Source organism: Salvia splendens, chromosome 12, assembly GCF_004379255.2.
Source record: "Salvia splendens isolate huo1 chromosome 12, SspV2, whole genome shotgun sequence".
Taxonomy (NCBI): Eukaryota; Viridiplantae; Streptophyta; class Magnoliopsida; order Lamiales; family Lamiaceae; genus Salvia; species Salvia splendens.
The window spans coordinates 30,992,804-31,017,142 of record NC_056043.1 but is presented as its reverse complement, the minus strand read 5'-3'; the positions used below and the strand labels follow the sequence as shown (position 1 = coordinate 31,017,142).

Here is a 24,339-nt window from a genome sequence, read left to right as displayed (position 1 = left end):
TGGATCAATAAATTTGATGTACATCATTGATGTAGAATTTCGTGCATAAGCAAGAAGGTGCCAATGTCAATTTATTCTCTCTTACTTCAATTATTTTTTTTACTAATCTACTTTCTTTTCTCTACTGAATTTACCAAACATCATTTTTTAAATCTTGATTTAAAAAATGCATCTATTTTAGTAAGAGAGAGGAAGTATGATACTTTTAAAAAATAAAAAATAAAAATGCAATAAACAAAAAGAAAAGCAAAAATAAATTACTGTGAAAATAATTATAATAAATAACAATAACCAAACCACTAAGCTAACCAAGATTATCGTTATAAATTCAGCACATGTAAAAAAATTCGCTCCCTCCATGCGTCATTAATGGTCTCACTTCAATTTGCCACGAATTCAATAAATATAATAAAAAGTGAATAAACAAAAGTTAGTGAAACTGAAAGTTTGGTCTTACTTTTATATCATAAAATATATAAAACGTGAGTGAAATAAAGCTAGTAAAATATAAAGTTCATTCTGTAAAATAATAATAAAAAAAACAAATTAGACAATTGTTCATAGACGGATAAAATTAAAATGACAAATTAGAATAATTAATGACCGACATATATGGAGTATATAGACAACACTTGGCATTTCGCTTAGCTAAGTGATGCACGTCGGTTAAATGCCTTCACAATATAATCTAAGCGATTCTTGATCCGAATAATTCATAAACCATGAACCACAAAATGATAAAAAAAAAACCACACAAAAAGAAGTAATAAACCATCAACCACACCATATCTCTTATACACTAGTGAGATACTAGCAAACCCCCAAAACCAAAAAAAAATTAAACATTAAAAAAAACCATGGCAATATCCAAAATTGCCATTAGCAGCGGCAGCGGCAGCTGCCGCAGCCGCTGCTATATTATTAATACTCGACCCCACACCCCCATGGCTCGGCTTCGTCTCGTACTGCTCAAAAACCCCACCTCTCCCGGCCGCATAAACCGCGAGCTTGGCCGCCTCCCGATTGACATTCTTCTTCAACTCCTGCATGGCCTCCTTCACCTGCTCCAGCTCCTCGAGCCCTAATTTCCCAATCGGCGATTCCCACCAGTAATGGCTCTGGTTGGCCTTCCTCATCGCGTCCAAGCTCTCTCCTCGCTTCCTCTCGCTCTCCACCTCGCTCAACATGTGCCCGAGCTGGAGGTTCAGCTCCCTCACGGCCGCGTTCCTCTGCGCCTCGAGGAGGTGGAACGGGTCGTGGGGAGCGGGGAGAGGGGGGCGGGTGGTGAGGTAGCGGTCGATGATGGACTCCACGTTGGGGTGGCCGAAGGAGAAGACCTTCCCGGCCGGGGAGAAGACGATGATGCCGATCTCCACACCGCAGAGGGTGCAGAGCTCGCTCGCCTTCTTGAAGAGGCCCGAGCGCCTCTTCGAGAAGGTGACTTGGAGGTGGTTTTTCACTAGGATTTTTTCAATCTTGATCTTTTGTCTACCCATGCTTGGCTTCTTTGCCATGTTGTTGTGTTTGTGATGAGAGAGAACTGGGAGGTTTTTGTTGGTTTTTTTTATGAGAGAGATTGGAAGGTTCGGGATGGATTTATAGGTGTTTGTTTGGGTGTGATTTGGGAGTTTCGAAAATCTTTGCTATTTATTTTGTGGATTTTGTTTTTTCAGGTGAGTTTGTGTCTTAGTTGTCATTATTGAATGATGATTAATTGATCAATCATTGCTTTTGAGCAAAGTCAACCTCATATGTTAATTTGTAATGTTTCTTAGAATGATTTTGTTTTTTATTAATGCAAATGGCTGGAACTATGTCCCTTAACTTTAAAAGTCAATCGAAAAAACCGTAAATTCATAATCAATATTTATTCGAATCTTTATATTTAGAATTTTTATCGGTTTGGAAACACATTTAACATTCACTCAACCACATCTTCAATATGATACATGTATGCCCGATATTAATAATATATTATGCATATGTGATATGAATATTTTGTCATAGTACAATATGGAAGAATGTTAATTTTTATGGATTTATTTGATCGATTTTTGGAGTTATAAGGCAAATCAAAATTTAAATCCGTTCTAAGGAAGATGACCCATTCCTTGGGCGGCACGAGATTTTATACAGTTTTATTTTGTGTATTGAGTAGAAAGAGTCAAGTAAGAGAGAGAAAATAAAGTAGAGATAAATGTGTTTCCATTTTAAATAATGAGTCATCTTAGTTGGGATAAACCAAAAAGAAAAGTGGGTCATCTTCAATGAGACGGAGGGAATAGTAATCTTTTAGTAGTGCCATATATGGTCAACCTAGTTGTTGTTTACTGTGCATTGATGTTGTGATTAAGGAAGGGAATCACTACATAGAAACGTTTACTTTTAACGTTGATCGATGTTGATTGTGGAGAGTTAAGATGAATTAAATCGATCCATTTTATAACATATTCTTCTACTTACAACTCACATGCACCTCGTGTGAAGTCATAAGTTGAATTAATTAAAGAACGAGTGATACAGTGTGATGCAGTTATAGAAGATAAGACTTGGAGGATAAGCAAATTATATTTTAGGTTTTATTTATTTCCTAGTTAATAGAATTAGTAGATGGCAAAATATTAGGAGTAATTGTAATAGGAATAATGATCCTAACGAGAACTGAGAGCACACGTTGTAGCAAAAATAATGAAACAAAAGTAACCGAGAGCTTAAGATGAGAAAAAGGTTTTTATTTCTTTAATTCTCAATGACTCGATCTATGGGGATTCTATAGTATTTATAGAGATCCCAAAAAGACTTGACTCAATTCTAAAAGGAAAAGGAACGACAAAAATAAGGAAACAAATCAAAAAAATAAGGAAACAAATCAAAGGAAATCAAAACAAATCTATCTCTAATGGCTGACGTAATCCCGATACTTATAAGGTCGGGACGCGTTTCTCCTTGGTTGATCCCTCTTGGTTCCTCTACTTTTCGGTCTACCTCTTTTACGCACCTCCACCTCCTTGTCTACTTCCTCGTCTATCACAGATGTATCATGGGCATTGGTTGAGGTCGTATCAAATTGTTTTTCCTTCTGCAAATTAGGTTTTCCTATTTTGCTTATTTTCCTTTTAGTTATTTTCCTTCTAGTTTTATTTTCCATAAGTTTAGGATTTCCTTTTGCCTATATAAAGGCCTCAATGTTGAACTTAAAAAACAGACTTTTGAATAATGGATAATTGATAGTGCATCGAACAGCACTCCAGCGCAATAGACCTTATCGGGTTGGATTTCCCCCGACGCTTCTCCAGTCGCGTCATTCGTCGTTGTAGGTCTCGAACCTGTTGTCGCATATCACCGTTCTTGGTGTCGTGCTGGAGGTCTAGAACCTGTTGTCTCAGATCATCGTTCTCGATGTCGCGCAGATCACACTGTCGTGCAGCCTCTTCGTTTGGGAGATCTCCACGTCCCCCACCACGACCGCCACCACGAGCATCGCCACGTCTGCCGCCATGTCTACGTTCAGCCATTGATAATCAACCTGGATCGTGATACCAAATGACGCAGAAAACATACGGAGAATGACTGAACTAGTAATAAAGAACTCAAACTTATTGAGAATTTCGGAGTATAAAAACTCAATGTAAAATTATATATTCAAAAGTCTATTTTTTAAGTTCAACATTGAGGCCTTTATATAGGCAAAGGGAAATCCTAAACTTATGGAAAATAAAACTAGAAGGAAAATAACTAAAATGGAAAATAAGCAAAATAAGAAAACCTAATTTGTAGAAGGAAAAATAATTACTCCTAATATTTTTCCATCTACTAATTCTATTAACTAGGAAATAAATAAAACCTAAAATATAATTTGCTTACCCTCCAAGTCTTTTCTTCTATAACTGTATCAACGAGTGTAACAACGAATTAATGAAATGATATAAAGCGAAATGATTATTAATAGATGCGCCACTAATAAAGGTTATCAATTATCTTGTGACATATAAATAATCTAGCCGTGCTCAAAATTTATCTTGTGACATATAAATAAAGGAGTATGACACAACTAATAAAAAATAAAAAAGAAAAAGAAAAATATTAATAAAATTTTCTAATAATCATAATATTTTATCTACAAAAAGAAATCCAGGCAACATTAATACTCAGAGAGCCATTTACAAGTCAACCTTCCATAAAAATTGGGTATATATCAATTTAAAGATTAAACTGTAACCACTTTATAAATTACAAATTATATTAAATATTAAAGTTTGATTTTGACTAACCAAAACTTGAAGAAATTTCAATTAAACATGACATTAAATTTAGTTTATTTTATAGCATGAATTTTAAAAAAAATAGTTATAACATCGTTTATGAGAAAAATTTTAATGTTCCAAACGAACAATTTCAACGAAATCTTTCAATTTCTTATTTTACTATGTTCAACTCATTAACGTAATTATATTGAAGCACATAATTGGTTGAAGATCACAGGGCGTTTCGAATAAAAAAATAAAAGAAGGCGCCTTTTATTTATATTTATTTTATAATATTTAATTATTATTTGTTATAATAAAAATGAATTTCTAATTCATATAATTAAAATAGACCATTCCTCTGTTTTGGGGAAAGAGCCAATCAAAGAATTTCATTATATCCCTTCTAAACATTCTATTTGATCTGATATTTCGTAAGGATAAAAGATAAAGTAAGAGATAGAGTACAAAATAGACTTTTCGTTTTATTAATTTTAATACTAAAACAAATTCAATTAAAACTAATAGAAAGAACCTTAAATTTAAATTCAATATCGAAAATAATGTTAAGTTTATGGCTATGTTAAGTGATTTTATAAACCATGTCAAGACGAAGATTATGACGTCATACAACATTTTTTTGAGCGGCGATGATTGACTTTAATATAAATAAGCAGAAAAAAAAAGACTATGACACAAACACAAAAAGGAGGACATAAATGAATCCAAATATAAATGTTTGCAATACACACATATATAGACCTCATAGATGTTTTAGAATCCTCTACTATTTTCTTTAATATTCTATTTACAAATATTTTATTATGAAACAATTAGATATTTTAATATACAATATCTAGATAATAGTATTACATGATATCAAGATATTTTTACCACAAACTATCTTCATAATAATTGAGTTCATTTTTTTCAAAACCCCTTCTTAAACTTAATTTGTCAATTCAGGTCAATTCAAGCAAGCTTTTGATCTTTATAAATTTGAGCCAAACAACCTGGCAAACTCATGCCACATACAAACATACTAGTATTAAAAATATCTTTTTACTTTACTTTTAGTAACACAGAATGCATGCTCATGTAAGATAATCCACACACGAATTCAAATCAATGTATTAAAATTTAAATATTAAAATTGTGTATTTCATGCAAATAATATTTAAGTAAATATTGAAACCATATTAAATTTCATAACAACCTCACTACAAAACAAATAAGCCAAAATAAAAGATTGCTCTCACCATTAATTCTCCCTCCCGTAACGGTCAAATCATCAGTTCATTTGAATTAACATTACCCTTTCAAACACTAGCCGTTACACCATCTCCTTCAAATCGAAATTACTCTCAATCTCCTTCAAATCATATCCAATTAAACCCAGAAAATAAATCCTCATCAATCAATATCAATATTCTCAGCTTTCATTTCTCTCAAATCTCAAAATAGCTCGCTGTAAAAATTAAAAAATCGGTCTCATCAATGGCGGCTCATTCCAACAGTTCCCTCTCTCCACTCCCTTCCAAATCCATTAATCCAAATCCAAGAAACCCTGAAACCAATTCAATAATCCGCAGAAGCTTCACTGCTACCAACAAACCCTCGCCTGCTAATAGCCCTTCAGGTATTTCATTTACCTCACACTTTCTTGATTCTTGATTCTTGATTCTTGATTCTTGATTCAAGATTCAAACTTGAGTGATTTTGATTGCTTTTGGCAGAATTTGGGGGAAGAAGATGTGTGGGTAGAGATTGCGAAGAGAAGGAGAATGGTGAAAAAGATAGCTTTTTGAAAGGTTCGAAACTGCAATCTCCGGCGAAGGGTTGCAAGAATTTCATGGCGCCCACGATTTCTGCAGCCTCGAAGTTCACTCCTTCGCAGAGGAAGAAGGTGTTGGTGGATAGGAATGAGCCTGTTCGGACCTCCATCTCATTCTCCGATGGAAAGGCCATGTTTTTCTCTAATGAGAATATGTCAGCTTCTGTTGTTGAGACTCATCCGATTTCGAAGCCTTGCAAGAAGGTGACTTTTTCGGATGAATCAGTGATTACTGATTCTGATGGTGTGGGAGTGGAGTCTAAGGTTGTTCAGTCTCCCATTGATGTTGATCCGTGTCTCCCGCCTTATGATCCGAAAACGAACTACTTGTCTCCGAGGCCTCAGTTTATTCGTTACAAGCCGAATCCCAGAATTGAGATGCTCTTGAACAAGGATAAGGGGATGGATTCGGATGACTTTGAATGTAGCCTAATGGAAGAGATGATGGCTGAGGGGTTTTCAGACTCTGATGAGGCCTCAGCTGATATGGTGATTGGATCGGATAAAGAGATAGAAGCCGTTGATCATGTCTCAGACTCGCCTTTTTTGGCATTGCCGATTGTTACAGCTCAAGCTGATAAAATCTTGGAGGAGGAATTTGTTGGGAGTGATGGGAAGAAGGCAATTGATCATGTATCTGAGCTGCCTTCTTTGGCATTGCCGGTTAGTACAGCTCCAGCTGATGAAATCTTGAAGGAGGAATTGGTTGGGAGTGATGGGAAGAAGCCGAGGAGGGTGGCAAGATCGATGTGTTTTTTCACTGTGGTTCTTGTATTGTTGGTAGCAGCTGGTGTGTCGGTTTCTGTGACGCGCGCTCCTTCATTTGATGAGTCGTCGTTGTTGTTCGTCAAGGACCTGAGCTTGTCTGATTTGAGTACTAGCAGCTTGTATGAGCAATCAAGGGCTGTTGTTGTTTCTGCAAAGTTGAATGTAGGTCGTGTGGCGGCTAGTTGTGCAGCTCTCGTGTTCAAGCTAGCTAACGAGCTGGTTGAAGGCAAGAAACAAGCTCCCGTGCAGTTCATGAACCTGTCTGATCTGCAAGAGAATGCTTGGAAGGAGGCTTATTTCCTGAAACGAGTGGAGAGCATTGAAGAAGACGAGTTTGAAGAGGAACTGGATAGTGAAATTGAAGATGAAGCCTATGCAGATGAGGAGCTTGATCTTGAAGGTGAAACTGATGCATTTGAAGAGGAAGAAGCTGACTTGGATGATTACATTGAGAAGGATATTGATGAAACTATTGCAGAAACTGCTTCTGATACCGTGATTCAACCAGAGATGGATCAATCAGCTCCTGTTTCTCTCAATCAAGAAACTGATGTGGAAACTGCAATAGAAACATCTCACATGGAATCTGAATCTATGCAAAATATCCAGATTCAGACAGACATGGATCAATCATCTGCTGATCCTCAGCATCAAGAAACTGAAATGGAAATGGAGAAATCACAAGTTGACATCAACGCTGGAGCTTCTGATAACGCTGAGACGGAATCAAGTGATATCGCATTGGCAATTACTTGTTTGTTGGCAGGTGTGGCTGGAGTTGCAGCCTTAGTGTACAAGAGGTTTCCCGGCTCCTCACCTAAGGTTGTGCAAGTGGAGCAAGTCGTGCCAGTTGAGAGCAAACAACGGGACGGAGGGGTTACTAAAAGCAGCAACACTGAGGCTATGGAGCAAGCAGAGAGTTGGCAAACGGAAATGAGCAGCAGCTATCATGAGAGGAGTGGTGGTGGAGGCGAAGTAGTGAGCTCGGAGAGGAAGGCTAGAAGGTTTTCGAAGAGGGAATCGTTGGCTTCATCCTCGGGGTCGCCTTCTTATGGAAGCTTCACCACTTATGAGAGGATTCCCACCAAGGCTAATGTGAGTATCACAAAACATTATTCTTTTGTTGTTATGAAAAATGTAAAAGTAAGAAGTAGTTTGATGTATGCAGGGCTATGGAGAGGAGGAGATAATGACTCCGGTTAGGCGATCCAGCCGAATTAGGAAGAAGTTCACCTAAGTGTTCTGCATTAGAATTAGAAATAGAAGTATAAATAGTAGAAACATCAAACAAGTAGTAGTACTTAGTACTTTCCAATAAAAGATAACAGTTCCATGTAAATAACTTTATATTCCTTGCAATACTCTTCTGATTGTAGTGTCATCATATTTCCAAAAATGTTATTTAATTTCTAGCTTAAGCTATTTTTGGTAATTACAAAAGTCATTTAATTTCCAAAATATGCCATTTTAAACCGGAAATAATATGTTACAGTAAAAAAAATTGTGCATCTGGATAAATTAAGCAAACATTTATGAATAAGTGGAAAATGACTAATTAATAATCATAAAACATTAACTTTTTTTAGGGGAGATGTCAAAGTTTTATGATTAAGCATATTCAAATAAAGAGTAAACATTTAAATCTAAATCACATATAAATTAGGTGTCCCACAAGATTTACTAATTGAATTTACCAATTACTCCTACTAATTAATATCAACACATCCAACACAAATATGATGGCAAGTAACCAAACCAGAGCAAATAAAATACCAGTGTATGATGAAGTATATGGAGTACTATTTACAAATTAGTTGAGGGATCTGTACAATATTTACACAAATATATACAGAAATACAGCAACCTGAAATTGGATAAGATTCTACTTGTCCAAGAAAGCTAAATTATTTACAAAGAAGTTGTCTCCACTAAATAGTCACCTGTTGTCGATGAGAGAGCATTTACAACTCCAAACATTTGATGCATGTGTTTTTCTTCATCTTCAAACCTTATTACCAGAAAGGACACCACCTGCAGCATGAAACATTTTGTTGGATACAAATACCAAAAAAAAAAACTTAAAATACATAAATTAAAAAAGGGAATTTGATGAATCTGGAACGAACGTGAATTATATAACCGGAAACATACCCCACATAGTTTTGGCACAAATTTTCATGCGACATTGCTTGAAGAATAAGCTTCTGGACTTGTAATTTGACGGATAATCCATGGTCAGCCTCATGAGTGTCGCCAGAAATCAAGGTACTGTGCTCGAGGGAATGTTGGATGGAGCTCGATGGTACGGAAGAGAAATCCCTTCCGGTAAGTTTGTTGCTCATCCTTGCCATGACAACAACCGCTCTCTCATTCAGAACCTCATTAGCGTCGCCCAATTGGTTTACAGCCTATAAAGCAATTTGGTTTAACATCATGGCTTGTGAGCATGGCTAACAAGTAGGAAAGATGAAGACTATCAAAGCATTACCTGGAGGAGCTCCCTCTCTCGAACACCCCGCTGTGGTTGAAGCATCTCTCTATTGGCGACAGATTCCTCTCCGCTGACAGCGGGTTGGGTATGTGTATTTGTGAGGGTAGCCATTTGAGGGACTTCATTGAAGTTGAAAAGACGCCAGTTTATCAGGGGATCGTGCACGAATGCCTGGACACAACAAATATTATATTATCTCAGAGTATAAATGGATTTAAAAAAACGCCAACTATAAGCAGATCATATAGATATGTCTCAAGCCCAGCTATAAGTTACGTCTAGTAACTATAAGCAGTTACATCATGAAACAGTGGGTTTTTTACCTCCATCATTGCCATAACACTATCTTTGTGAGTCCGCAAAACCTGCATGACACTTTCACAAGTGGAGCGGAAATTTCCTTCAATACCACTGACCTCCATTGCTTTAACAAGCATTCGAGTTAGCCGAAAAGGAACCTATACCAGCCAATATGTATTAATTTAGACAAATGCCCAAACTTCCTCTTTTCAAAGAATAGAAAGAACAAAAACCAATGGAACAGATTTCCAACCTTTTCTGGGAACTTTTCTCGGTTCATTGAAGCTTCAAAACAATCCCCAAAGTCGATGTGCAGTATCTTTCCACTGCCAACAATATCTTTTCTAAATAAACTAAGAAGATTTAACTATTGACAATCATGCATTTGTTATAAATTTTGACCTGAATCGATGCAGCATTAGGTTGCTTGGATGCCGATCACCCAAGCCAAGCAAGTAACCAACCTGAAAAAGATGGGAGTAATATTTAAAGCTTGAAAATGTGCATTAGGCTTAAGAATTGAGCACAATGAAAATCCTGACAGCTTAAGTAAACAAAAAATTGTAGGGCAGAAAATTATACTTCCTCCGTTTCCTAAAAATAGGAACTTTTAAAACGGCACGAGTTTTAATACAAAATTGGTAAGGTAAGAGAAAGATAGAAAGAAAAAGTGTGTTAGTGGAAAATACATGCAAATACCCATTAAATCCATGTATGTATAGTTCATTGTGTGTGTACACAATGGACTATACATGTAGTATTTGTAATGTCATACAATGGAACTTAAATTATATATTGAAAACATTACAATGATATCTTTAGAACAGAACAGCTACATTTGATATTTCTTTTAGTTAAAAGAGACATTAGAGTAAAGCAGGCATGAAATAGTACCACTCTGCAAGTAAGGTAAAACAATATATCAGCACATATTTCGAAACAATCCAGAAACTTATGCAGCTGATTTTGTAATAGTAAAAAATATTGACAAAATAATTACTAGGCAGTCAACAATTTAGAAAGGGGATAAAAACAGTACCATGCTCATCACAGCTAAGCTTCTTGTATAGTTGGTCCTCCTGTCCAACCAGACTTCCGAAGTGCGACTCTTTAGCCAGAGCACCTGCCATTTCAAGAAGCAAATATAGCCATGCAGGAAAGAAACCAAACTAAGTCAATCCATGAGCAATACATACCCTCGAAAGGTCATTGCCTTCTGTATTCTGCAGTGCATAGTCAAACACCTCAACCTTTGCTATGAGAGGCAAATGGTCATAATCTGGAGCAAAACTAAGCATCAACTTATGCTCCTGGTTCAGCGTGATCTACAAAACCAGAAATAATCGTCATAACCACCAGAAAATGCCACAATATCATGGAGTACAAATAAGATAATTGTCAAGCTGCATGAAAGGAGGAAAAGGCCAAACCTTTCTAGCATCTCTGTACTCACGAATGAGTTGGTGCAAGGTATCACAATTTGGCTTCCATCCTATGAGACCGCTGTTTGGGGATAGTGGAATGACTGAATATCTTTGAATAGAGAGATCCTTCTCAGCAGTTTTTCTAGAATTTCCCAGCAGAGTATTTACTAAACCAAATAGCTGATGGAGAATGCTACAGTGTTAGTTGTTTAAAATGGAAAAGGCAAAGGATTATTCTGGTAAAAGATGCAAAAACTATAGCATGGCACTGTGATATCAGAAAAAGAACACCACTTGTTGAATAGAACAAAGAGTATACAAGTATTAACAACACCTGCATGACACGCTCATCTTGGCGTAAATCTTCATGCCCCTTCAACAAGAAAGCATGTTCTTCCCCGTCACTTCCATGGATTGTCAACTTTCGAGGTCGTTGTTTGGACGTGATGACAACAAGCTGGGGTGCAAATGATGCAATTGTCACCACAGGTGAATCTGGGAACCAAATTATGACTTCATTAGAATCTATAGTAATCAGTATATATTATACATGTGTGAGTGGATGCATGTTGTGGGGGGGTGGGGTGGGGATGGATCTTGACAAACAGTTCAACTGTACCAGCTATATAGGTTCCAGGCACAGCTAGTTTCAGATCACGACATTCCAATAGCTCTGGAGAGACAGACTAGTTTAGCCAAAAAAGAAAATAAAATCAGTAAGCAACTACTTCCAACCAAAAACTAAACACAAGTTAGAAATTTTATTTCCAACCAAAAACTAAACACCGGTTAGAAATTTCTTCTTGCCTGCAAGTCCAGAGTGGTCAAAGTTTGAAGCTGCTTATCTATACGCCGAAACACATGGTAATACAGATCCCAAGCCTGATGAGATACAAAACTCAGAATCATCCGGTAGTGTAATAAAGGCAAACATCATTCCGATAGAGGTGGAAACATGACTATATTCTTTCACAAATCATACCTGAGTTAAGTCTGCATCATTTCCAGTTCTTCTGTATCTCATGCAGCATTCATAGGCCTCCAGAAGTTCATGCCGGTATGCCTGAAAGGAAAGTCTTCAATAAACAAAAACAATAATGAAACTAGAATGATTGAAAAAAAATATGAAGGTCGACTTTCTTTCTTTCAATTATTTTCAATGGAAGAGAGGATCGTTTCACATAACATAGAGGAACACGTACAAAGAAAAATGAAAACCATAGATAATATAACCATCTTATTAAATGCATATGAAACTTCAAAATTATACGCTCATGATATTAGAAACAAGTTGCACTGTAAAAAGGGACACTACCTGAATGAAGGCTTTCTCTTTAATAGTGGAATTATTCCTTGCTGCACCTTCCTCGAGCATATTATGCAATGGCTCTAAAACATTCAACATTCCTTCAATGTTATGTTCACCAAAGTATAAGCGGCTTGCCTCTTCCAAAGCCTCATGCCACATCTCATGCCAAAGTATTGCAACTCGGATCAACTCCGTGGACACAAGTTGGGCCTGTTAATTCAAGAAGTAATATCAGATAAAAGAGGAAAGCACAGATAAAAGAGGAAAGCAGTCACCAGATAATAATCATTACGACATTTCTATTTTACCTCATCCACTAGTATACCACTATGTTGTCGAACTATATCAACCACTTCTTGCGCTGCCTCTCTCCTTAAATTGCTAATAGATTTACATGCCACGAGAAGAGGATACATAAGAGCCTGCATAATAGAATTAAATTAAATATGTTCCCTTATTGAAAAATTGAGAAAAGGATAATCAAACTGTATTCATTACACTAGTCAAGCAGTTCAGTTGCATTAACTTATATTTCATATTCGTTCTTAGAGAGCCCAATATCGAAGATCAAACTTTGTCTTACAACATCAACTTGGTGATTTCATTCCTAGTTCTGATTTTTTAAAACAAGCCATCCTTCCTACCTTATTAGCACTCATTCCAGTCCTAATGTTCTAGCCTCATCACAAACAAACACAAGTTTAGATAATGCTAGAGATCTGGCAAGAGGGTGTTCAGGTAATTATTAGATCCTTGGTTAGCTAGCAAATGGTGGAGGTAGACCTTAAAGATATTTGAGAAATTTCCTTTATATACTCAAGTCAGGACACGGTGTATTTTCTCGATGTCAGGTTATGAACCTCTAGGGCAGATTTAAAGATTGACTGCACTTCTCTGAATTCCAATTTTTTTTATTACACTCTTTGTTTGAAAGCGCCAAACTATGCAGGAAAAGTAGTGATGCTCATGAAATAAACTATCCGTTTTTTCCTTTCCTCTAATGGAAAACTACCATTTGAGAAATAATGAGTAAATGAATACTCAATTCGTCTTCCTGTGAGGAGACTGAAAGAACTTGTGCCGCATGAACAAATTATCCTAAGAAATTAAGAGAATAAAGTAGTCATTTCTGTTTGTAAATGAATATTCAAGTCATCTTTCAAACAAACCTGTGGATGACTATGGCCAATTCGCACTAATAGCGATTGTATCAGTTCCCTTACGGCATGGTTATTGGAATGTATTCTGGCAATTATCTGAGGCAAAACAACCAGCCATGTGTTTATACTAACAAGGGAAAAGCCTCTCTGCAATGCCATCTGAACTTCAGTTGTAGATCCATGGTTGAACCATAAAGTCAGGAGACGAAGGATATCCTGAAATTTTGGATTAGCGAATAGAGTTATGACGACATGCAGATATATAACAAAAATGTAATATCAGAACATACAGTGAAGAAAGTCCAGGAAACAAATCAAAATTAAGACTCCGAATCAGACTAATGATAATAACTTTTTGAAAAATAAAGTACTACTACATAAAAGCACACTAATAGACGTAAACAAATTACAACCAAGAAAAATAACATACATAAGAAATATCAAATAAAACCTGAACAGGAATGCTCAAATCCCATTTCAATAAAATTTACTTAAAATGAGTCAGTAGACCTGGATCTAAGTTATCTAACTACCCATAGTATCACAATGACAAAAAAAATTTCCCAAATAATAATACCTGCAAACTATCATCCACTCCCTTAGCATGAGCCGCACTAGCTATTGAGTGAAAATATCCAGTGACAGCAGCAACGACAAACTGTGAAGCAATACTAGGGAAACTCCTCAAAGTGTAATGAGACATAACTGCTGTATTAAAAAGAGCCCATTTATGCCAAGCTTTGGCCCATTTAGTAGCAGAATGAGTCGCATGTCGGAATGCACCAAGGATTTCTGGAAGCAGAAACAACCAATCATCGATCAAAATTAGCCAACAATATTCCCCCAAAGGAGCATATGTATGAACTTGCACAACAAAAAAATACACAGTAATCTTGCCTGGTATAGAGTCGTCATCCAGAACAGGGGAAAGTGCCCATTGCCAAGTTCCTAATTTAAGATAAACTCGTGCAATGAGAGACACATTTGAGCAACCATGTATGCCAGACTGTGTGGTTGGTTGATGCACATTGGTTCTTGAAAGGTCCGATGCCAAATCCTATAGAATAGGAATTGCGAGAACAGCAATATATCAAACCATTATTAACATTGAGAGTGACAGAAAACAAGTGTGATGTTGTACATAAATAATATGAACCTTTAGTCTGCAAAAGGCATCCTTCCGTTTATGTTCATCCCCAATTGACCATTGATATTCCAAATAAGCTAGAATAACTTGTGGGTCCCCGTGATATCTTACAGTTTCAGGAGTTGTTTCAGGATCAAACTACATTTCCATCAAACAGAGAAATCAAGTTACACATCAGGCATCAGCATATAATAGCATATACATGTCAAATATCAATATTCATCACAAACCTGTAAGAGTTTTGTTAATGTTGATCTAGCCTGACTGATTCTGCCACTTTTACGGCAAAGTGATGCAAATTTTATCCATGTCTCTGCATCTTCTGTAGGTGGCAGAACAAGTGACCTGACAGCCAAAAGTGCTTGCCAAACCTGTCATTTTAAAGTTACAGTCACACCATAGCTAAATATATAACAATAGTACAGACTGCAGAGTAAGGAATGCTAGATGCAAGTGGAAGCCTGGAATAAAGCAATCATCCAGGGAACATCACTAGAATCATATTTATAATAAATAGTCATCTCTGCGGAAAATCGAAACAAATCCATGGAAGCGCTTGTCTCAGATAGCTCAAGGTTTGATTGTTAGGACTATGGACTACTGAGCTGAAAACAGTTGCACAATTTTGCAAAATTTACAAGTAGTCACATGACACACAATCTAGAAAGAAAAAAGTTTTAAATAACAACAATTGTATTGTTCCGGAAACATCTAATTACTTTCCAAATTGACTAATTGAGATAGAAGAAAAGTAACCCATCAGCGTACCTCAACATTTCGTTTTGCGCCCTTTATGCGTTCATTCCACATATTGCGGATAAGATCCCTCCGTCCTTCAGCTACCGTGTTTCCAACGGGAAGGGTGCAGTAATCCATAACCTATTACAAGAGGTGTGTCATCAGATATCTCATTAGCATTCTATTGACTCAACAGTTCAAATGCAATCTATTCAGTGAAGGCCACAATCAAAGTAATGGCACAAAAGCATGTACCTCCTCTAATTCTGACAGTTGCTGGATGCGAACCATGTTGCTGTAAGCACGTTCATAGCTTTCAACAACCTAGTAAATGGAAATCAACATAATTTCAGTATAAGTAAAACATAAACTTGGAAGGTTGAAATCTATGTGTAGTTGACATTTATAGATTTACTAAAACATCAAAGAAATTATGAAAATAACAGCAAAATAATGGACACATCTAATAGAATCAGCAGAGCATACAATGAACAGTAAGATCGCAAAAAGGGTTCATCTTATACCAAAGTGGAAGAATATTTTCCCTGATACCATGACTAAGTGCAAATACATTGGGGGGTGTTTAACCAAGATTACATTGGTACGAGATTAATTTTATCATGGGGTTCCAAGACACATAATGCAAGACATGCTACATGGCACTGTCCGCGAGAAGAACACTCCCTTAGTAGATAATCAATCTTAGACCCCAAGATAAGTGAACTATAGAACTTATTATTATCCTTCAAAGAGCAGAAGATCAAACTTGGATCCGCAGTAGCTATAGAGGCATTTAAATGAGAAGGGGTATGTAAGAAACTCCTCCCATACAACACCTAAGAAGTACAGAATTGCTCAATATAAGGAAAGACTTGTATCAGTTTATACATGGAATAACAAAGAAATAAAGAAAACTAACCAATGCAGCAACTTCTGTGGCCAAGCATTTCCTTGCTCTTTCAACATATTCACGTGCTTCATCATACTAATATGTAAAAGAAGAACGAGCCATGTCAGCCAAGAAATACAAAAGAACTGAAGGAAACAAAAACTAAGGGTTACCTTCCCACGACGAACTAACAATACAGCTCTAAAAAAAGTTCCATTGCTACTCCCATCCCCAGTAGCAGCAGTATTACCCAAGACCCGAAGCTTGGTTTCATCTCCATCATCCAATCGAGAAACATATTCTGCCATTTGATCCCACTCACCCATGTTCCACGCAGAAATAGCAGCCTAGACTAGTAGGTAATAGATTAGTAACAGCTGAAGTGGGGTCAAAAGTTAATTCCTTACTAGCACATCACAACAAACACAGATTTCAAGAATTTAAGAATGGCATTATAAAATTAGAAGCAATGTATTTTTCTTTAACTATCTGACAGCAGGAAGTTCTTATTTTATTTGGATCTCAAATTGATTTGAAAAGTCATGGTTGGAAAGAATGAAGCAGATTTTCCGTCCAGGTTCACATCTGAGATATCAACAGGAAGAACACAATGACATCATGGAGTAGATCCTCCAAAGACCCAAAAGAAAATAGAAAACAGACCGTTGGTGCCATTTCCAGTCGAGCAGCTGGCTCAGCAGGTGTCCAGTACTCCTTGCAGAGATTGTTGAGTTCTTCCCACCGTGCAAGTGCAGCAAGGCATCTCATTCGCCCTTATAGCCAACAAAGAATAAATCTTAGTTCAAGGAACTAAGGCTTGCTAGTTCCACAAATATGACTTCATGTTGCATTACAAGTTACAGCCAACGAAAAAGACGTGTGCTGAGCAACCATGGGTTTAAAAGCGATGAAAAGAAAGTAGGCATTAACAGAGCAAGGCTAGGTTAGGAAAATCAAAAGAAAGGGGTTGGTGGAAGGAGCACTATTCTAGAAGCTGTAGTCGCCTAGTAGGAAACAAAATGCTCATGCTTTCTCTTCCATACTAGTACAGTTGTTAAGGAAGCACATAAGTTGAGCTCAAATGAAAATGGCCTTGAAAACAGAGACTTGATTTACCTTAAAAACAGAGGAAATTTAAACAATAAAAGGCATCTGGAGGGCCATAAGACAATATGAATCATTGAATTATCAGATAAAAGGACTTAATTTATGGCCATTTTAGAGATGTCAATCGTATCATTTTTCTCAATACTATGCTTACCAAGACTTGTTTACCGAGTAAAGGTCAATATAATAAACTACATATTCTGATGCAACTTTTCTTATCCCGTGGACTTCAACATGAAACCAGTTGTACATAATTGCCAGTTTGCCACTGAAATTGAACTAGCGTACATATCCAGCTAATACTCTATTTTATATAGATATACGCACCTAGTGTTGCATCCAAAACCAGATGTGGAGTTGATGCTTGAGTGGCTTTTACAGTGTAAGCTTTTAGAGCATCATCCCATCGTTGAAGTTTCTCATACCTGTAAAAAGCAACTTCACTTCAGTAAATTAAATACCAAATAAATTCTTGTTGCTAAGATTCATATGCTATATACCAAATGCGGTAGCTTCTAAAAGCTCGTTTGATAGGGTGAACAAGAAGACCCAACAAGTCATCAATAACAATAAATGGATCTTGGAAGTTGTTTAATATTAAACTTACCATGACTCCTTCAGTTGCACACCCAGATTTTGTTGAGCATATGTCAATATTCCAACTGCCGCCTGAGCACAAGAATACAAATTCATACTTGACAAATAATCAAGAGATATGAAACTCCATATGAAAATGCAGTCACCTCATGTTGGTGCAATTGATTATTTATATGGATAAGGGCCTCAACTACAGCAACAGGATTACCATCCATCCTATTTGAGCAGGCACCTTCAAATTCCATCTCCTTATAGTGCAGAGCCTTTGCAAATGCACGACACTGAAATACAGAAGTTATGATTGATTCCAACAATTGGTTTCAATAACAAGCCATGCAACTGCTGTTAGAAAATCTAACCTTTTCTGCAAGGGCACCCAATAGCCGTATATCAATAGGAAGGGGTCTCTCGTCATGTTCCATAAACTCAGCCTAGAAAATTAAAGAAAAATTGATCAGCACAGTGATGGTACAAGTGTACAGTACACCAAATAGGCTACAGATATATGGATGATAGAAACCAATTAAAGTTTCAAACAGAAGTTCTAAGATAATCCAAAGAGAGTTAGTTTTAGTTGTTGATATAGTCCCTAGATTCACCAGACACAATCATTAAGAAATTTCAACTTTCCATTGATCTTGTGCCAAGGCCACCATTAAATGTTAAATGTTTACAGCTACAGTTATGAAACTAGCCGCTGAATAGAAAATTGTTCGTGCATACCAAGTTCAAAAGTGTAGCAAGAATTTCAGGAGGAATATTTGGAGATGAAAATGCCATTTCCAAGCTCCGTACTAGCTGTCTTCGACAAGCCTCATTCAGCTGAGTCCAGCAGCTGACAAAACCAGCAGCAAACAATTCCCTTCCAACAAAAGGCTGCAAAAATGGACAGAGTTGGATTACTGTAATTGAATGAAAGCATTCGTTCTTTAGTCTGCAGTTAGAGTTTTGCTAAAGTAAGAACTTGCCAGCTACAATACAAAGGAAATAATGAAAGTGACCTGAAGCTGGGCAAGCTTGGCACATGTTCTCAAAGCTGGAGAAGGCGATTCCTTTAGTAGTTCAATACTAAAGTGCCTCATCCACTCCGCCCAGTCTTCTTTTGTACTGCGTTGAGAGGCCTCACCAGCAGCACGTAATCGAGATTCATTAACCTATGAAAAATATAAAAGGCTACTTAGTTAGACAGCTACATGTTTAAATGTTAAATAACAGCAGTAAGAAGAAAATTGCACAGCATAACTTCAGATACACCAAATCATTATTCTTCTATATTCACCACAAGTATTTGAAAATGAGAGCAAACCACTCAATTCATAAACAGAAACGAATTTCCATGCATTTATCCGAAAAATGCAGGACTAAGTGTGCCACCAATAACTAGTGCAGCACCAACCGAGCAAGTTCATATGTTTCCATCATATATTTAAAGGCAACATCACAGTTAACTTCGAAACCCAACATCCAGCATGGAGATCATTTACCAACTAAGGACAAGAGCTATTGTTGGTCTGGTGGTCACTTAGTTTATTCAGTTATTTCAGTATCAGCCCAACACCATTATACAAGCACTATACCAGTAATTCAGCTGTTCTTCAATGCTACTATAAAGCCAGCTCAACTTGCAGAATTGGCATACAGTCATACTACTGATCAACTCCCACAAAGGTACTGACTGTTTTAAAACTCACAAATAATATCAATGTCCACTTAAAATCTATTGCTTCAGAGAAAAGGTCAATCTACCTGATGAGGTTTTTGTGGATCAGTCCTTCCTTCTTCCTCCGTATCACTTAGTGGGTCACTGATAACTTCACCAGGGAACCGACGATTTTGTTTCTGAGAAGCAGCGTTGCCAAGAACCAATGGTTCCCTTCTCTGCAAGCGACCTTCAATTTCTTCAAAATCCTTATGCTGGCAAAGAAAACGAAATTAATTATACAAAACAAGATGATCACCTAGACTAACAAAACATAAACCTAAACAGGATAAATTGGTTTTGATGGTACCCGCATTCGATGCTTAACCAAAAGTTTACGGATAGAAGGAATGAAGATAGCGAAGTCTTCTCCAAGAGCCTGAGCTAGACAACAAAGTGCATCAACAGCATCCTTTCTAAGCTCGTCACTTTTCCTGCAAAAGAATTCCTCACTTAGAGATAGGAAAGGAAAGCAAAATCACCCTGATACAAAGAACTAGCAAATAGTTTTTAAGAAAAATACTATGATATCAGAGCTAGAGGAAGACTACAGGCATATAAGATAGCAGAACATGTATCTGTCACCAAACACATCCAATCATGCAACGATACCATTTCTTCAGCTCTTAGATTTTAAAGTTACTTAGTCGCCTACATCAAGATTCCAAACTTCCTCTTCCTTTTAAGAAGCATAACATTCATTTAGGAGGTCCTTGGTATGATGGAATGAGAAAGGGAATCGATTGGTGAATCCTACTTTTGTTCCATTCATTTAGATTGGTATTACTCTTTCCCATTCCTATTTCCTACTAGGTTAGGCATAACTATTCCTTCTCATCCCATGGAAATAGCCCTTCATTCCATTCCTACCTTCATTCCATTCACCCCTCATTCATTCTATCATACCAAGAACCTCCTTAATTATTGACTAAGGACTTGTCATTTCCAATACAAAATAAAGAAGAAAAAAAATTAAGTAGCTACCTCCAGTACAATTTTACAAACACATTCATCAAGTCATGTTAAGTAAACAAGAGAAACAAACAATTTCATCTCCTCCTGAATAAATAATGACCTAACTTTTTTTCATATTCTAACCATAACATCTAGCTCATAAACAGCATGTCCCACTACCCTTTAAGATTGTTAACGCAAAAATGCCAGCAGTGGAACACAAAAATTTCAGGAATTAATAATATATCCACATATATAAATATAAATAAATCTAAAAAGTGACAGAAGAAACATATTCATGCTAAAAAATCAGATCTCCAGCCATCTTTAGAGTCAAGTGTTTGATGAGTTTCAGTTTCAACTTTTAAGAAAATGAGAGGGAAATCAGACCCATCCAAGACGAGCTTCAAGTGATGCACAAGAGCTGATATGTGGCCCGTGACCTGGTTAAGAGAAGGAAGAAAGAAGATTAATTATAATTCAAGCATAACCCGAATCTCACTTGAGCTAAAAACAAGATGGATCTAACTTCAACCTGCACGCGAGGAATCAACCTAATAAGACTTCTGATAGCAGCACACCGCACTTCTACTGAAGCATTGGCTTTAAAAATTCGAATTAGAGCCGGAAGTAGAAGATGCATATGCTCATCCAAGGTTCCTGAAAAGTTCCAGCCAAAGATTCAATATTTATAAGATGTAAATTAGTTTTGTGCAGAATATTCCATAGGGAAGATACTAACCACCAAAAACTTCAAGAGTGCGAAGAATATCAGTGACATAAGTATAGTCTTTAAACCTCTTGGCATCACTTAGGACTTGAATACATGATGGAAGAATAAAAGGAAGATGTGTTCTAAATTCATCATTCAGAGCCAAACAAAGTTGCTCCAGCAAATGGAGAATCTAAAACAAAAGCCAAGCACATAACAATCAAATAACATTTCGCAACTGAATACATTAGCAATATAACTAGGTTGTTTTTACCGGAGATCCATGAACTAGTCTGTTAGAAGCAGGAAGAGCGAATGACGATGACCATAATTCTGATACTAGACATAACAAATCTGGCAGATATTTACGAATATGCTGCAAAAGGAGAATTAGAATATAAGAAATCTAATGATAATAGGCAAACAATAGAAGAGACATGAACAATATTGGGTACCTGCCGAACTATAGAAACCAGAGTTCCAAGTTTCCATATAATATACTCCTTAAGAAAATCATCACAAGTACGAACAGTATGGAGGAGATCGGGTAGAACCTGATAGGAAAGTTACAGTTACAAAAATATAAAATATGAAGAGAAATAAAAAGAGAATGAATTAAAGCAGAACCTACAGAAAAAATGTTAATGATAATTCACGTGAAGTACAAGATGGAAGGAACATTATATTAAAAAAATCACAAGGCAAGAAAGGGGAGGAGAGAGGAATAAAATCACAATCTAGATAACGGAACAAAAGGCATGTATTTGTAAGCACAAGTCAAAAGAAGGCTAAAAGAAGGTATAAGTGGAATCATACAACATATTGTTTTTCTAATAAGCATTAAGCAATCAAATTCCATTAACAGGAAGAAAACATAATCATGCATATAAGAGAATAGATGTCCACACAGCCATGTAAACATACAATAGTAATAATTTCCCAAGCTTTCGCTGAATAATGTGGTGCATATATAGGATAATCCACTACCAAAAGATCTATAAAAATGAAAGATTCATATTGTTTCTATTTCAGGAGTTATCACTAGTTCTTCCCATTTCGCTCATGCAATCAGAAAGTACATTTAGAACGCTCCCTCCATCCCTCCGACCAAAAAGGAAAATAAGACATCTTCATTGGGACAGAGGGAGTATATCTTAAGATGCTTCAAGACAATATCTGTTTTGAATGACCTGCATTCCAAAGCAACTGTGATATCAAGAATGAGTCCTCAGAGAGGTGCATATGCAAGTAACAGATCACTAACTGTAAAACACGAGGGATGAATAAGCAAGAATTTTACTAAAAAGGACAGTCAACTCACCTTGGGTAAATAAGGAACACAGCCGAGACCCATTGACTAACCTCGCAAAACAAACAAAACAAATCACGATGCAGAAAAAAACTAAGTGGTCGTAATAAAGCAGCAAACGGTAACAGAAAAAGAAGACTTCCAGGATATGTTGGTGCAAAAAAAACAGGGGCAGTGATAATGATAGGAGAAGTAGAATAAGGCCTCCCATACATCCATAATAATTAAACAGTTAAACTAACCTTGAATATGAATATAAGGGATCCGACCACCTTTTGGTGGTAACTAGAAAGTGAAGGATCTCTAAAAATACGCATGAGGGAACTGATAGCAACCTGAACCAGATCCATATTAAAGGAAATGAAAAGATCAGCTAATAATTTATAACTAATTTTAATGCTGAATAACATGACTTTCAAATTCAAGTTCTCACAGTGGAATAATAATCTTCTGATGTGGCAAAAGATGGCCACAAATCCATAGGTAGTTCATCCATAGACCTAATATGCTGACCAGGATCACCAGCTGCACGAACAACTTCACCATGCGACCCTGGTAAGCTTAGTTGGTTTCGCTTATGTGCGTGCGGATCTAAAGCACCCATTATCCCAAGAACCTAGAAAAGATATAAATACACACGGAATAAAACCGATCGTTCTCCATAATAAACAAAATATTATTAACATGATAGAAACACCTACCTTTAAAACTCCACGTCTCGTAGACCAAGCTAGCTCACCATTGAGTAGTTTTAGAAGCAACCCAAGTAACTGTGGGTACTCATTATATGGAGTTATAACATAACTGCAAAATTATCTAAATCATGTTAGATAGACCTCAAAGTGGTGAAAACTACACACAGTTACGATTAAGTGATCTCATGAATAATACTTGATTCAGTTAAAAGCCATAGAAGTAAGGGAAATTCATCACAGACCAACATACAAATAATACAAATAAAAAATAAATCATACCCTGTGCTTTGTACCACTTGACCAAGAGTGGTGACAGCCACTTCCCGTTTCATGGCGGCAGCACCATCTAATAAGGCTTCAACAATCAAAGGCATAAGTTCTGGAATGTATTGTCTCATTGCAAAACCACCCTGAACACATGGATGGGATGTATTAACAGTTAGTCAGCAATACAAATGAAGTAATTAGTATATCGTTCATCAAGCATGCAACAAAGATACAAGTGATAAGCCAAACAAGACAAACTGGAACAGTAGTTCTAGCTGCAAGCAGTAACAAACCTAATAGAACGGCTAAATGTTTCAGATGCAATGGCTTCATCTAAGATTTGGCTCCTACAACTTTCTTATATAAAAATGAGGTTTAAGATTGTTGTGTACCTTTTACAAGTTCCAGAAAGGGTAAAATAAAACCATGTCACTTTATACAAACTTAAGGAAGGTAGTATGTTGAGGTGCTCAAATTCATTAAGCTACTCTCTGACATATATGTTGAAAAAAATGCCATGCAGTACCCTTTAGCTGTTGACATTGAATCATTGAACCATAACAATACTAGTATGATTTTTCACATTCACTATTTCTTCAATTTTTTAGACTCAAGAACTAGAATAACTATGAATCATATGATATCGTGCTCAAATTTTAGTTTTTGGAGTGAAATAATTTAACTGAATAATGGTT

General features: G+C 36.5%; 3 protein-coding genes across 4 annotated transcripts in view; 1 reads left to right on the top strand and 2 right to left on the bottom strand.

Moving 5' to 3' along the window:
* Nucleotides 1-845: 845 nt before the first annotated feature.
* On the bottom strand, nt 846-1,514 carry LOC121757872 (agamous-like MADS-box protein AGL62). Its single transcript, XM_042153339.1, has one exon. It carries the CDS (start codon nt 1,512-1,514, stop codon nt 846-848), a length of 669 nt encoding a protein of 222 aa, XP_042009273.1.
* Nucleotides 1,515-5,576: 4,062 nt separating this feature from the next.
* Nucleotides 5,577-8,224, top strand: LOC121758879. The gene is made up of 3 exons (XM_042154305.1): nt 5,577-5,883; nt 5,981-7,941; nt 8,015-8,224. Exons 1-3 carry the CDS (start codon nt 5,742-5,744, stop codon nt 8,081-8,083), a joined length of 2,172 nt encoding a protein of 723 aa, XP_042010239.1. The 5' UTR covers nt 5,577-5,741; the 3' UTR covers nt 8,084-8,224.
* Nucleotides 8,225-8,626: 402 nt separating this feature from the next.
* The window catches only part of LOC121758878 (serine/threonine-protein kinase TOR-like), a 28,106-nt gene continuing 12,393 nt past the window's right edge, over nt 8,627-24,339 (bottom strand). Inside the window, exons 15-57 of one of the 2 annotated variants that reach the window (XM_042154303.1) lie at nt 23,657-23,787; nt 23,384-23,486; nt 23,116-23,298; nt 22,925-23,017; nt 22,695-22,730; nt 21,829-21,927; nt 21,648-21,749; nt 21,404-21,566; nt 21,197-21,321; nt 21,052-21,104; nt 20,018-20,141; nt 19,755-19,922; nt 19,010-19,162; nt 18,732-18,884; nt 18,368-18,439; nt 18,155-18,289; nt 18,019-18,080; nt 17,739-17,836; nt 16,968-17,077; nt 16,478-16,651; nt 16,335-16,400; nt 15,671-15,739; nt 15,446-15,556; nt 14,908-15,048; nt 14,687-14,815; nt 14,428-14,587; nt 14,108-14,322; nt 13,540-13,746; nt 12,679-12,792; nt 12,377-12,580; nt 12,044-12,124; nt 11,869-11,943; nt 11,681-11,747; nt 11,396-11,556; nt 11,068-11,241; nt 10,834-10,962; nt 10,677-10,760; nt 10,040-10,101; nt 9,891-9,963; nt 9,661-9,795; nt 9,335-9,508; nt 8,998-9,254; nt 8,627-8,877 (exon numbers count right to left, since the gene is read on the bottom strand). In XM_042154303.1, the coding sequence (XP_042010237.1) occupies nt 8,859-8,877; nt 8,998-9,254; nt 9,335-9,508; nt 9,661-9,795; nt 9,891-9,963; nt 10,040-10,101; nt 10,677-10,760; nt 10,834-10,962; nt 11,068-11,241; nt 11,396-11,556; nt 11,681-11,747; nt 11,869-11,943; nt 12,044-12,124; nt 12,377-12,580; nt 12,679-12,792; nt 13,540-13,746; nt 14,108-14,322; nt 14,428-14,587; nt 14,687-14,815; nt 14,908-15,048; nt 15,446-15,556; nt 15,671-15,739; nt 16,335-16,400; nt 16,478-16,651; nt 16,968-17,077; nt 17,739-17,836; nt 18,019-18,080; nt 18,155-18,289; nt 18,368-18,439; nt 18,732-18,884; nt 19,010-19,162; nt 19,755-19,922; nt 20,018-20,141; nt 21,052-21,104; nt 21,197-21,321; nt 21,404-21,566; nt 21,648-21,749; nt 21,829-21,927; nt 22,695-22,730; nt 22,925-23,017; nt 23,116-23,298; nt 23,384-23,486; nt 23,657-23,787 (5,244 nt within the window). In that variant the 3' untranslated portion in view covers nt 8,627-8,858. Of the gene's footprint in view, nt 8,878-8,997; nt 9,255-9,334; nt 9,509-9,660; nt 9,796-9,890; nt 9,964-10,039; nt 10,102-10,676; nt 10,761-10,833; nt 10,963-11,067; nt 11,242-11,395; nt 11,557-11,680; nt 11,748-11,868; nt 11,944-12,043; nt 12,125-12,376; nt 12,581-12,678; nt 12,793-13,539; nt 13,747-14,107; nt 14,323-14,427; nt 14,588-14,686; nt 14,816-14,907; nt 15,049-15,445; nt 15,557-15,670; nt 15,740-16,334; nt 16,401-16,477; nt 16,652-16,967; nt 17,078-17,738; nt 17,837-18,018; nt 18,081-18,154; nt 18,290-18,367; nt 18,440-18,731; nt 18,885-19,009; nt 19,163-19,754; nt 19,923-20,017; nt 20,142-21,051; nt 21,105-21,196; nt 21,322-21,403; nt 21,567-21,647; nt 21,750-21,828; nt 21,928-22,694; nt 22,731-22,924; nt 23,018-23,115; nt 23,299-23,383; nt 23,487-23,656; nt 23,788-24,339 lie in introns of those variants that run through there. The other variant, XM_042154304.1, reaches the window with a different exon arrangement.